Consider the following 13,468-nt stretch of genomic DNA (forward strand, 5'->3'; position numbering starts at 1 on the left):
GATCTCAATCCTAATGAAAATTTATGGGCAAAGCTAAAATGGCAGGTGTGAGCAAGGCGACCTACAAACCTGGATCAGTTACATCAGTTTTGTCAGGAGGAATGGGCCCAAATTCCAACCAACTATTGAGAGAAGCTTGTGTAAGGATATCTCAAACGTTTGACCCAAGTCATTAAGTTTAAGGGCAATGGTACCAAATACTAATGAAATGTATGGAAACTTTTGACTTTGCAGTAAGTAATAAAAATACCTTAAAACATTCTCTCTCTCTCATTATTCTGGCATTTGGCAAATATTAAAAATGATGGTAATCCTAATTGACCTAAAATGGGAAAGGTTTATTCTGATTTCATGTCAGATATTGAGAAAAACATGCATATGTGTCTCTTTTTATATAGTGTATGTAAACTTCTGGTTTCAACTGTATATAAAATGGATTTTTTTTAACATATTTTGTGATGAGTTTGCTGCATATCAGCATAACCTTAAGTCCTCCATACACATTTGAGAAGACTCAGATGAACTCAGGGGGACCAGTTGACCATTGGGGACAGATAACCATTTAATCACCTTTGCACTAGATCATTAGACATTTCAATACAAATAATAGGGTTGGATCTGATTATTATGGCTATGTATACTACCATTCAAAAGTTTGGGGTCACCCAGACAATTTAGTGTTTTCCATGAAAACTCATACTTTTATTTATCAAATGAGTTGCAAAATGATTAGAAAATATAGTCCAGATATTGACAAGGTTAGAAATAATGATTTTTATTTGAAAGAATAATTTTCTCCTTCAAACTTTGCTTTCGTCAAAGAATGCTCCCTTTGCAGCAATTACAGCATTGCAGACCTTTGGCATTCTAACTGTTAATTTTTTGAAGTAATCTTGAAAATTTCACCCCATGCTTCCTGAAGCCCATCCCACAAGTTGGATTGGCTTCATGGGCACTTTTTGCGTATCATACGGTCAAGCTGCTCCCACAACAGCTCACTGGGGTTGAGATCTGGTGACTGCGCTGGCCACTCCATTACAGATAGAATACAAGCTACCTGCTTCTTCCCTAAATAGTTCATACATGATTTGGAGGTGTGCTTTGTGTCATGGTCCTGTTGTAGGATGAAATTGGCTCCAATCAAGCGCTGTCCACAGGGTATGGCATGGCATTGCAAAATGGAGTGATAGCCTTCCTTATTCAAAATCCCACTTTACCAGCACCAAAGCAACCCCAGACCATCACATTACCTCCACCATGTTTGACAGATGGCGTCAGGCACTCTTCCAGCATCTTTTTAGTTGTTCTGCATCTCACAAATGTTCTTCTGTGTGATCCAAACACCTTAAACTTTGATTCGTCTGTCTATAAAACTTTTTTCCAATCTTCCTCTGTCCAATGTCTGTGTTCTTTTTCCCATATTAATCTTTTCCTTTTATTAGCCAGCCTCAGATATGGCTTTTTCTTTGCCAATTTGCCCTGAAGGCCAGCATCCTGGAGTTGCCTCTTCACTGTAGACGTTGACACTGGCGTTTTGCGTGTACTATTTAATGAAGCTGCCAGTTGAGGAGCTGTGAGGCATCGATTTCTCAAACTAGAGACTCTAATGTACTTGTCTTGTTGCTCAGTTGTGCAGCGGGGCCTCCCTCTTCTCTTTCTACTCTGGTTAGAGCCTGTTTGTGCTCTCCTCTGAAGGGAGCAGTACACACCGTGGTAGGAAATCTTCAGTTTCTTGGCAATTTCTCACATGGAATAGCCTTCATTTCTAAGAACAAGAATAGACTGTCGAGTTTCACATGAAAGTTCTCTTTTTCTGGCCATTTTGAGAGTTTCCAAGAACAAACAAATGTAATGCTCCAGATTCTCAACTAGCTCAAAGGAAGGTCAATTTTATAGCTTCTCAAATCAGCCAAACCGTTTTCAGCTGGGCTAACATACTTGTGCAAGGGTTTTCTAGGGTTTTCTAAACATCCATTAGCCTTCTTACATAGTTAGCAAACATAATGTACCATTAAAACACTGGAGTGGTGGTTGTTGGAAATTGGCCTCTATACACCTATGTAGATATTGCAATAAAAACAAGAAGTTTGCAGCTAGAATAGTCATTTATCACATTAACAATGTATAGAGTGTATTTCTGATTCATTTAATGTTAGCTTCATTGAAAAAAAATGTGCTTTTCTTTTAAAAATAATGAAATTTCTAAATGACCCCAAACTTTTTAACGGTAGTGTACATGTGTTGTTTCCTGAAACAATAGGAATTAAGGCTCGGATACATTAACACTGGCGTTTTGTGTGCCAGTATTAATAAGGGGCATGGAGGAATAAGAAGCACACACCTCTTAGAATTTGGCACTTCTTAATAGTGGTGTTTGCCTCCTTTCACATTGCCAGAAATGTTACACCTGGCGGTGACTGGAGTAACATTTCTGGCATTTTAAACACCCCCACTATTGATGAATTTGATGAGCGGCATAGCCATGGCCCGTCTCACCCCAGCTCATCCTCAGCTAAGCCCGTTATAGTGGAGTTGGACGAAACTGATGTATAAACATCAAAAGCTGCAACTCTGTGTTGCGAAAAAATGTTTGCTACTTTCTAAGTGTTTTACGCCAACTGGCATAAACAATTTGATCAATCGTTGTCTATGAATCTAATCAATTCCCAATGGCCAAGGTTAAAATTGCAAGATTTCTCTTTATTATTACAACTTGTGATATGTAAAAAAAAATTGACAACATTTTTTACAAATGCATGTTACATAAAAATCTGAGTTAAACACTAGGTCATTTTTTGATGATAGCTTCCCTTTAAAAACATGTGCATGCTCAGCCATACTGAGTGTGCACATATATGGAGAGTTGGCAGAGATAGCTGTCATCCAAATAAGCAATGGGCCAACAGTTATCTAAGGTACATTGGCACCTACCTATTGTATTATCTAAGACATACTTGCACATAACGAAGCAGTATGAGAGAGAGCAGGGGACAGGCCAGGAAAAGATGTGTTGTCTGCCTGCTGGAGGAATATTTAAATTCACTCTATAAATGTGACTGAAGTCACATTACATAGTAAGGTCTTTATTTTACACCAGTCTTTATATCCAATATCAATATGATGGGCTTATGATGTTCAGACCTAAAAACATCTGTACTGAGTTAGTGCATCGCCAAAACAACATGTCTTCCTTTGATGTGTTAAGCACACTCTCATGTGTTAGTTCTATAAAGCCTGTCGGAAAGCACATTAGTAATGCACCACCTTACTGTCATATGCTTTTTATGCTCCTGGATATCAATATAGCTGAAAAACATTTGTCAAAAAAGGTCACCTGAAGTGCATAGTTAATGCTTTCAATGTATATAGAAAGTGTATCCAAAACACAAATCAGGTCATTTTCAAGGAGTCTTAGACATTTGTGGATTATCCTCTGAGACTCCCACATATTTGTATGTAATGTAATGTACAATGTGTAATGTACATTTTACATTATGTAAAATGCTTTACATAATGTAATGTATGTCAAGCGCTGCGGAATATGTTAGCGCTATATAAAAATAACGATTATTATTATTATTATTGTATTTGAAGAATGAAGGGTCTCTGAAGCCTGTTCCACCCTATTAGGCAGCTACTTACTCACTAGGAGGTTTCTAAAAAAATATTAAGATTTGAGAGTCCTCAGTGGTTGATACCTTTTAATGGCTAACTGAAAAGATGGCAACAAGTTGCAAGCTTTCGAGACTACTCAGGTCTCTTCATCAGGCATAGTATAACGCAAAATCTGAAGAGTCACATATTTATACACAATGGGACACAGAAATAATGTAATAGATGAGACAGGTAAGGTAAAGCAGAGCTATTACTGTGGGAGAAAGATAAACAGTTCTGGCCGTAAATATTGGATTAGTTCATAGATAAGGAGTGTGAAAGTTTTATTGTCTGGTGATTGAGGTCTGGTCCAGGGTTACGATGACCCCAAAGTTCTAAGGACCACATTTCTTAGTTGATGTAGAATGACATAAATCCATGCGACACATTCATTCCTGCTCTGAAGGTTTCAAAGGTCATCATCGGTTTATATTCCCAAACTTTTCTGTCTTTCTGAGATTTGAAGTTACCTTTTAATAGTTACCAATACAGGTTTCTGTAACTCAGCAGTTGCTTTGCTGTTTTTATAATTCCCATAGAACTGAGTGGAGAGAGTTGTGTCTCTCTATTCAATCTTGATCTGGATTTCAAGGGCTGCTCACCAGGAGGAACTAAGGATAGATGAGCTCAACATAAGTGGGGAACTAGTGATGGAACCTCCACTTATCCATGAATATGCCATATCCCTCTTGTTTTAATGTCATATACAGTACAGACCAAAAGTTTGGACACACCTTCTCATTTAAAGACTTTTCTGTATTTTCATGACTTTGAAAATTGTACATTCATACTGAAGGCATCAAAACTATGAATTAACACATGTGGAATTATATACTTAACAAAAAAGTGTGAAACAACTGAAAATATGTCTTATATTCTAGGTTCTTCAAAGTAGCCACCTTTTGCTTTGATTACTGCTTTGCACACTCTTGGCATTCTCTTGATGAGCTTCAAGAGGTAGTCACCGGAAATGGTTTTCACTTCACAGGTGAGCCCTGTCAGGTTTAATAAGTGGGATTTCTTGCCTTATAAATGGGGTTGGGACCATCAGTTGTGTTGTGCAGAAGTCAGGTGGATACACAGCTGATAGTCCTACTGAATAGACTGTTAGAATTTGTATTATGGCAAGAAAAAAACAGCTAAGTAAAGGAAAACGAGTGGCCATCATTACTTTAAGAAATGAAGGTCAGTCAGTCTGAAAAATTGGGAAAACTTTGAAAGTGTTCCCAAGTGCAGTTGCGAAAACCATCAAGCGCTACAAAGAAACTAGCTCACATGAGGACCGCCCCAGGAAAGGAAGACCAAGAGTCACCTCTGCTTCTGAGGATAAGTTTATCCGAGTCACCAGCCTCAGAAATCGCAGGTTAACAGCAGCTCAGATTAGAGACCAGGTCAATGTCACACAGAGTTCTAGCAGCAGACACATCTCTACAACAACTGTTAAGAGGAGACTTTGTGCAGCAGGCCTTCATGGTAAAATAGCTGCTAGGAAACCACTGCTAAGGACAGGCAACAAGCAGAAGAGACAAGTTTGGGCTAAAGAACACAAGGAATGGACATTAGACCAGTGGAAATCTGTGCTTTGGTCTGATGAGTCCAAATTTGAGATCTTTGGTTTCAACCACCGTGTCTTTGTGCGATGCAGAAAAGGTGAACTGGTGGACTCTACATGCCTGGTTCCCACCGTGAAGCATGGAGGAGGAGGTGTGATGGTGTGGGGGTGCTTTGCTGGTGACACTGTTAGGGATTTATTCAAAATTGAAGGCATACTGAACCAGCATGGCTACCACAGCATCTTGCAGCAGCATGCTATTCCATCCGGTTTGCGTTTCGTTGGACCATCATTTATTTTTCAACAGGACAATGACCCCAAACACACCTCCAGGCTGTGTAAGGGCTATTTTACCAAGAAGGAGAGTGATGGGGTGCTACGCCAGATGACTTGGCCTCCACAGTCACCAGACCTGAATTCAATCGAGATGGTTTGGGGTGAGCTGGACCGCAGAGTGAAGGCTAAAGGGCCAACAAGTGCTAAGCATCTCTGGGAACTCCTTCAAGATTGTTGGAAGACCATTTCTGGTGACTACCTCTTGAAACTCATCAAGAGAATGCCAAGAGTATGCAAAGCAGTCATCAAAGCAAAAGGTGGCTACTTTGAAGAACCAAGAATATAAGACATATTTTCAGTTGTTTCTCTCTTTTTTGTTAAGTATATAATTCCACATGTGTTAATTCATAGTTTTGATGCCTTCAGTGTGAATGTACAATTTTCATAGTCATGAAAATACAGAAAAATCTTTAAATGAGAAGGTGTGTCCAAACTTTTGGTCTGTACTGTATATATAAGGAATATATATACAAACAGTTCCTGTATTTGCTTCTCCTGAGTGGAAGGGGAGATGATAGAGATTTGTATTATGTAATATATGTAGAATTGGGTTGTATTTATTTTGTTTCAGTTTGTAAAACAGTTTGGATTTGTCATTGAGTTTTAGATGAATGAACGCATTCTCCACTGATCGCTGTGAAAGACGCAAATGAAGTATATGACAAAGAATTACAGTCTATGCCTCGTGTCCAATTGATGAAGGAAATGTGTCAAATCAAAGTACCGCAGTGTCGATGGTCATGCACCTCATTTTCTTTATTGTTTCTTTCAAAAAGGTGAAGATCTTCTAGTCCCAGAAGCCCCTCCACTAGGTTCGCTACCCCCAATAAATGGCAAAAAGGGACCTGGGAACCAAAGCAGCATGGCAAATTTAAAGGCATCAAATGCAGGCAACAATGCCAGTGCCATAGACTCAAAAGGTTTGCCAACTGGAATCATTAGAGGATCTCTACCTGAAGAACTGAAAGGTAAAAACGTTGTGATAGTCTGGGATCTGCAGCTTCTTATAAAACAGAATTCCACGTACACAGCACATTGTATTGTACACTGACCAATGTAGGTGATCTGTATTATGTGCTCATGTGACATATCATTTATTAAGAATATAACACAAATAGAACACCTTTTTTTAATAACGCATATTATGCAGCGAAAGAGAGATCACAGCAAGAGTGCCGAGACCTTAACACCAAACCCTTTAAATAAGCCGGTTGCCTCCCTCCCGGCAATAAAACGCTCCAATAAGGCACAGAACACATGACTCTTTAACGGATGGGACACAGCTTTTATTTCTTTTATTCTTTCACATAACCATTCTCTTAACTGTAAAGCAAACAGTATATAACATCCGGAATCCAAAACAGAATGCACAACTTCTGTCAGAGGGCAACTTCGTCTTCAGCTCCATACTCTCCAAACCGATACATTTTACCATCAGCTGTGACTAAAACATAGAAAACTCTGTCAAAACGGCAACATCTTAAACAATCATATCGGGGGAGGGAGGGGAGCGACAGATCAGGCCCAATAAGGGGGTACTTATCATAGGACAGTGCCAACATCAAAATCTGGAGCGGGGACAAGAACAGGAAGATAAATTCCTTACCAATGGCCATATACTGTAGAACACCTGGTGGGGGGATCCATTGGGAAGCTGACCACCCCTTCTTAATGCCAGCAATGTACTGGAACAGAATTAAACCCCTCTCAAACCAACCATCAGAGGAAGGTGGATGTGCAAACAATGAGGGAGAAACGTTAACCCCTTTACTTCTGAACACACAGGCTCTGCAGTCAGGGACCCGTTCCCTATTCGGCTTGTGGTCCCCACATATTTACACTGTAATATCAGGAGTGCAGTAGCCACTATTCTGGAAAATCACATTGATGTTAATACCGGGAATAAGACCAGACATCTCCCTGGTCAGGCACCCACTATGAACTCTGGTGGTGTTTGCATGCTCAGTGCTATAATGTAACTCTTTCCTAAATTAAGTTGCTAGTGGGTTACTTCTCGGCTGAAAGAACTACAGTAAAGGGCCACTTACACTGCAAGATAATTATGAACAAGCACTGTTAAAAACAATCATTTCACGATTATCTTTCTGTGTAAGTAGACTGATGAGCAAGACACTTGTTCATCGGGTGAAATGATCTTTTATGCAGCATTTATCATCATCATAAAAGTGCACCATTATGTGTAAACAGGTCTGTAGACTGTAGATAAAAATGGCAGCCTATATGCACTGAATGATGTATTATAGATCACTCAGTGTGCATTGTTTACTTTTGCCTGCCTGTGTAAATCATTAAAAAGTTTACCGATCAGCGGTTGTATCGGTCGCTGGTCAAACTGTGTAAACAGACCTTTAGTCCCTTATCTACACCACCCTCACCTTCATAAATTTAGAGTATGTTTTTCCAAATCACCATGTAACCCTGCTCCCCTTAAACCCGCTGTACCTTAGCAAGAACTGACACCTGCCTTCAGAGGTCATTACAAATGGGTGAAAGGTCTCTAATGCTACATTCCCACAATGAGTATTTGGTGAGTTTTAGATGTTGTAGATTTTCTGCTTCATTTTTGTACCTATTAGGTAAATTAGAATAGTTGCATTTTTTATTGCATTTTTGAGTTTGGTATTATTACATTACTTTTTGGTATGTCATGTTTTAAATAAAGCTACTTTTATACAAAATGCTGTGTATATGGATACTTTTATATTTTGCTATAAACTGACAACCAGCCTCTTGTCTAATTGTTTTAGCTCTCTGGACATTGCATCTTTGTGTCATTTTTTACCTTTTTTAGCATATCTGTTAAGTTGAAGAAGTTTTCTGATTTTATAATTGTCTGATAGATCTCCAGAACAGGGTTTCCTAATCCCTGTCCTGTCATGCACCAACTGGCTGCCTCAACCATAGAGAAAATATATGGAAAAGAGACCCTTGTTCTGGAGTTAAAGGGGTTATACAGTCTTAAGGTACAAGTCTGCAGTCACTATGTGACTTCAGACTTGTGAATCGGTACACTGTGCACAATGCACCCTTTGAGGATTCTCCGGTGCCGGCAGCAGGAGCAGGCAGGTGCGTGACTGCAAGTATGTGATTTGCATACATGCAGACATGTGCTAACTGGATGGGTGCGGTCTCGCTCAATGCAAGTGTATTGAGCATGGTCAGATACAGTTTAGTACCAAATCGCATACTTGTGGTCATATGACCGCCCGCTCCCGGCACCAGAGAATCCTTACAGCGTGCAGTGAGCGTGATGTGAGGATTCCTAATTCTGCAGTCACATAGAGTGACTCCAAACTTGTAGCCTAAGACCAGACAACACTTTAAGTGCAGGTCCCAAAGGTGAAACCCAAATCTGCCAAACATTTGTGCATATCCTGTAGATATACCATAAATGTTTATGATAATACCTCTTTAATATGCTACCATATTTAAAGGTTGCATATTGTATTTACAAGTCTGTTTTTCTCATAGCCGAAACGCAGGCTGCACCACTACTAGGAACTCTGAAAGACTGAAAACCTGTATAAACCTAATATTTCTCACAGATGGAAGTTTATTATAATTTTTAAAGCAAAAAAGACAAGCAATTGCTGTCCTTCAAAAAGTCTTTAGCAGCATTTTAATGGTATATTGAATTCCAGCTTGGTTACCTGAACATCTGGAGCTCATTTTTTTAATTCCTTAAATAGCTGATGGTTGCCATCTCCCGCTACTGAGAAAGATACTGAAGAATTTATGTTAAACTGTGGTTTTTTTTTAACAAATAACTGAAGTGATACCGGTGATCTTCTGACTCGTATATATGAGGTTAGAGATGATGTTACCAGATCAAAAGTAGGCAGTTTTTCCCCTTATTTTATTTCTGCTGCTCCCTTGTGTATTCCAGTTTGTTTTTTTTTTCAAACCTGCCATACAGTTCCTGAGATATGGGCCCTTACATTTGGTGCTAATTTTTATGGTCTTTAGCAATGGGGCGTGGCTCACAGGGTTCTTTAGAGGCATGTGTTTAGGCTGCTCTTCATAATTACCCTGTGATCCACACCCCCTTGCTAAAGAATATAAATAATTTTAGCAAATAAAAAGGCCCATGTCTCTGGAACTGTATGGAAAATTAGAAAAAATTAGAAACTGGAATATTCAGGTGAACAGCAGTAATAAAACTAGCCATTTTTGACCAGGTGACTGATCCTTTTTAAGGGTATTACTGCTTTAACCCATTTCCGACATTTGACTTACCAGTACTTCATATCTTGCAGGTACTTCCAGCAAATGGACGTACCGATACATCATGGCGATTATGCGGGCACATGAGTTATGTCTACAAAATTGCTGCCGGGAGCTCAGCTTAAGTATTAGCTGAGCTTCAGCTGTCACAGCCAGAGTAGGTGCCCGCACCACCTTTGGCCGTTTAACCCTCTAAATGCCGTGATCAATAGTGAATGCAGCATTTCGACGGCTGAGAGAGGGACAGGTTACCCTCTCCCACCCAATTGACACCCCTGTAATGCCATCATGGGGGCCCAATGGTTGTCATGACAGCAGGAGGTCAAGTAAAGACCTTCTTGTCTGACAGCTACAGTGGCCTGTTAGACCATGCAAAGAGCATGGTCTAAAAGGCGTTTTGTCAGTGTAACACTAAGAGATCTAATGCTTTGGAATGCTTGTGCAATATAAAAAAAATGAGTAAAACCAGTTCTTGAACGGCTGTTGATTTGTTCATTCTGCCTCCCAAAGATCACAGTAAGGAGCGGTGAATATTTATCGTCTGCTGTACTCTGTGCGCTTACATCAGGGTTTCTGTTGCAGACAAGCAGCTGGCAGAAACCTGGATAGGAGGCACTGTGAGGGTTAATAAGACCACTATATGGGTCCAGGTTTGTTAGGAATGATTAGAAGAAATGGGCTGAACTAGTCATTCCCACCCTCCAATCCAGGAGGTGCAGCTGGTTTAAAAGGACAGCTGAGCTGTTCATTCCTTTTCTGGGACTAGAGGTGAAAAACCTCTGGTATTTGGACCTGTGTAAGTAGCTTAGACTCTGCAAGTGGCTGAGTATTGGACTTTAAATACTGAGCAGCTGAACTGCTCTGTTTCTCATACTGCTGGATGGACGCTTTGTTTTGTTATTACTTTCTGCTGGATGTTTATGTTGTTGATAAACGTTCCTGTTTGGACAAGAAAACTGCATGCCTGGGTGAATGCTACCAACTACCAATGAGCTAAATCCTTAGAATTCGTGGTTTGGATGTGGGCACAAATCCCAAGAAGCACAGGTGATTGCTGGATAAAGTCTTATGTCCTGGGTGGAGGCGGCATCAGCATTGCAAACATGGTCATAAAGTAGGGAGGAGTTTGTGAAGCAGTTAGTCCAGGTGCAGCAAAAGCAGCACCAGCAGCAGCTGACCCGACAGGAAACCAACAAACTCCTGATCCAGCAGTATCAACTGCAGCAACAGGAGTTCAATGGAACATTCCCTATGAAGGGGTAGATGGAGTCACTTTGGATGCTGAATGGCCTATGATCCGGCAGTGTCTGTATTTTTATTAATATTTTTAAGCATGCACAAAAGCGCGGTCGACCACAGTTTTGTGCACCTCTGAAAAGAAGGACACCACTTAACAGAGGCCAAACGGAGTCTAAAATAATTCTGCTGCCTCATTACAGTGAATGGATCCCTTGGGGGTTTCATTGGAATCATGTTGTTTAGAGATTTAGATAGTTCTGGTTCTGGCTTTTATCCTAAGTCATGTGACAAGGCTTGTTAAAGGGTCGATAATGACTTTTAGGATTGCTACTTCCTATAGGTGGCACTAGAGCTCTAGTCCTCTTCCTGTCTGAAGAGACAATTTGGAGATTTAGATGGAAACCCCGATGTAAGTGCTCACTGTAGAGCACAGGATAAATGTGATCCAAAATTTTATGTAAAGTGTTCCCAAAAATAAAAGCTTCAACTCAATCCACCGAAAAAAAAATAAAGTCCCCACTCAGGTCCATAATCTTTTAATGGAAATATAGGGCTCTTTCTTAAAAAGCGCTATGGCTCCTCGTACCCCCAGAAAAATCCAGTGACATCTCAGCTCCTAAATCCAAATGTTCCCCTCCTTTCTGAGCCCCACAGAGTGCCTAAACCTCAGTAAGCGACCATATGTTTGTCAGTGCTGTAGCGATGAGAGCCAGCTTAATTTACGAGGTACGTGTCTCCAGAAGCGTGAGCTGAGCACAAAATGTACGGGTACTACAATGTACCAGGCATTACAATGTACAGTAGATAGATTAGGAGAGAAAATCAGGATGTCATCCAAATACACAACCATGGAAACATAGAAGAGATCCCGAAAGATGCCGTTAACAAATTCCTAAAACACGGCAGGTGTGTTGCACAGACCAAAGGGCATGACGAGATACTCATAGTGACAGTCACGGGTATTAAAGGCTGTCTTCCATTTGTCGCCCTTGCAGATACGAATCAAGTTATAAGCCCTTCGTAGATCCAATTTGGTGAAAATCTTTGCTCCCCGGATTCTGTCAAATAGTTCGGAATTCAAAGGCAGGGGGTACTTGTTCTCTATGGTGATTTTGTTAAGACTCCAATAGTCAATACAGGGACTTAGAAACCCATCCTTCTTTGTCACTAGAAAGAAGCCGGCACCGTCAGGAGAAGAGGACTTATGGATGAATTCCTTGGCTAACTTCTCTTGGATGTACTCTGACATGGCCCGAGTCTTTGTTAGAGATAAAGGATACACCCGACCCTGGGGTGGAAAGGTGCCAGGCTGAAGATCGATGGGACAATCTTAAAGTGTATGGGGTGGCAAGACCTCTACCTTCTTCTCGCAAAAGACATCTGCAATGGCTCGATAATCAATGGGCAGAGAAGAAAGGTTAGAAGGCACAGAAGGCGGACCTTGGATAGGCAATTGGTAACACACAATGGTCCCCACTGAAGCATTTAGCAGGTGGACCAGTCAACAACCGGTGCATGTAAACGAAACCATGAAAGGCCTAGAAGAACAGAGTTTACGAATTTAGGTAGCACGTAGAACTAAATCCTTTCAGAATGCAAAACTCCAATCTACAATGTGATTGGCAGGTTGATACATCGAATAGGAACTGCCAGGACTTGTCCATCAATGGAGGAAATTCTTTCAGAATACAAAACTCCAATCTGCAATGTGACTGACAGGTTGATACATCGAATAGGATCTGCCAGGACTTGTCCATCAATGGAGGCAATAGGTAGGGGATGATCAAGCTGTTGGGTAGGAAGCTGGAATTGGCAGCGGAACCAGAGTCTAAATGAGCTGCCGGAGAGGTCAATCCTAGTATTCAAGTATATAAATGCATCCAGGGAAGATGGTAGATCTCTGCCAGCCAATTCATCCTTAATGTGACCAAACAGACCCTGCCCGAAGGTTGTTACCAGGGTTTCTTCATACCTTAAACCCCGCTCTGAACATATCCAGGAACTTTCCATCATTGCAAGTCTTAGGACCTCCATGTTCCCAAATGGGGTTTGCCCAAGCCAGGGCTTGTCCAGACAGCAGAGAGACTGTAAATGCAATCATGGTCTGGTCTAGAGGTAATGATGGGCTTGGAATGTGAAGTGTATTTGGGGTCACTTATGGCATCCCCAAACCCTTTCAGCAAAATCTGGACTCCAATATGGGACTCCTTCCCTTCTGAGCTTACCTGAAAAGTAATTTTCGAACACATCTCTTCAAATGCGACATGGCGTCTGCAATCTATTCAAGCCAAAATGGTGCTCCAGAATTCAAATAGTGCTCCTTCCCTACTGTGCCTTGCCTTGTTCCCAAACAGTAGTAGTAGGTAGCGTTCACACAGACACTGGATTCTTATATCAAAACAATGTGACGTTTATTTTTCACTGGTTGCACAGTACCAAACA

General features: G+C 40.7%; 1 protein-coding gene across 6 annotated transcripts in view; it reads left to right on the top strand.

The window, feature by feature from the left end:
* Positions 1 to 13,468, top strand: part of KIAA2012 (KIAA2012 ortholog) — a 276,644-nt gene that overhangs the window by 96,141 nt on the left and 167,035 nt on the right. For all 6 annotated transcript variants that reach the window (XM_073646453.1, XM_073646458.1, XM_073646452.1 and 3 more), the window contains exon 10: positions 6,319 to 6,510. In XM_073646453.1, the coding sequence (XP_073502554.1) occupies positions 6,319 to 6,510 (192 nt within the window). The remainder of the gene's footprint in view (positions 1 to 6,318; positions 6,511 to 13,468) is intronic.

The sequence above is a fragment of the Phyllobates terribilis genome, unplaced genomic scaffold (genome assembly GCF_046119375.1).
Source record: "Phyllobates terribilis strain yellow unplaced genomic scaffold, ASM4611937v1 Scaffold_9__5_contigs__length_417890890, whole genome shotgun sequence".
Taxonomy (NCBI): Eukaryota; Metazoa; Chordata; class Amphibia; order Anura; family Dendrobatidae; genus Phyllobates; species Phyllobates terribilis.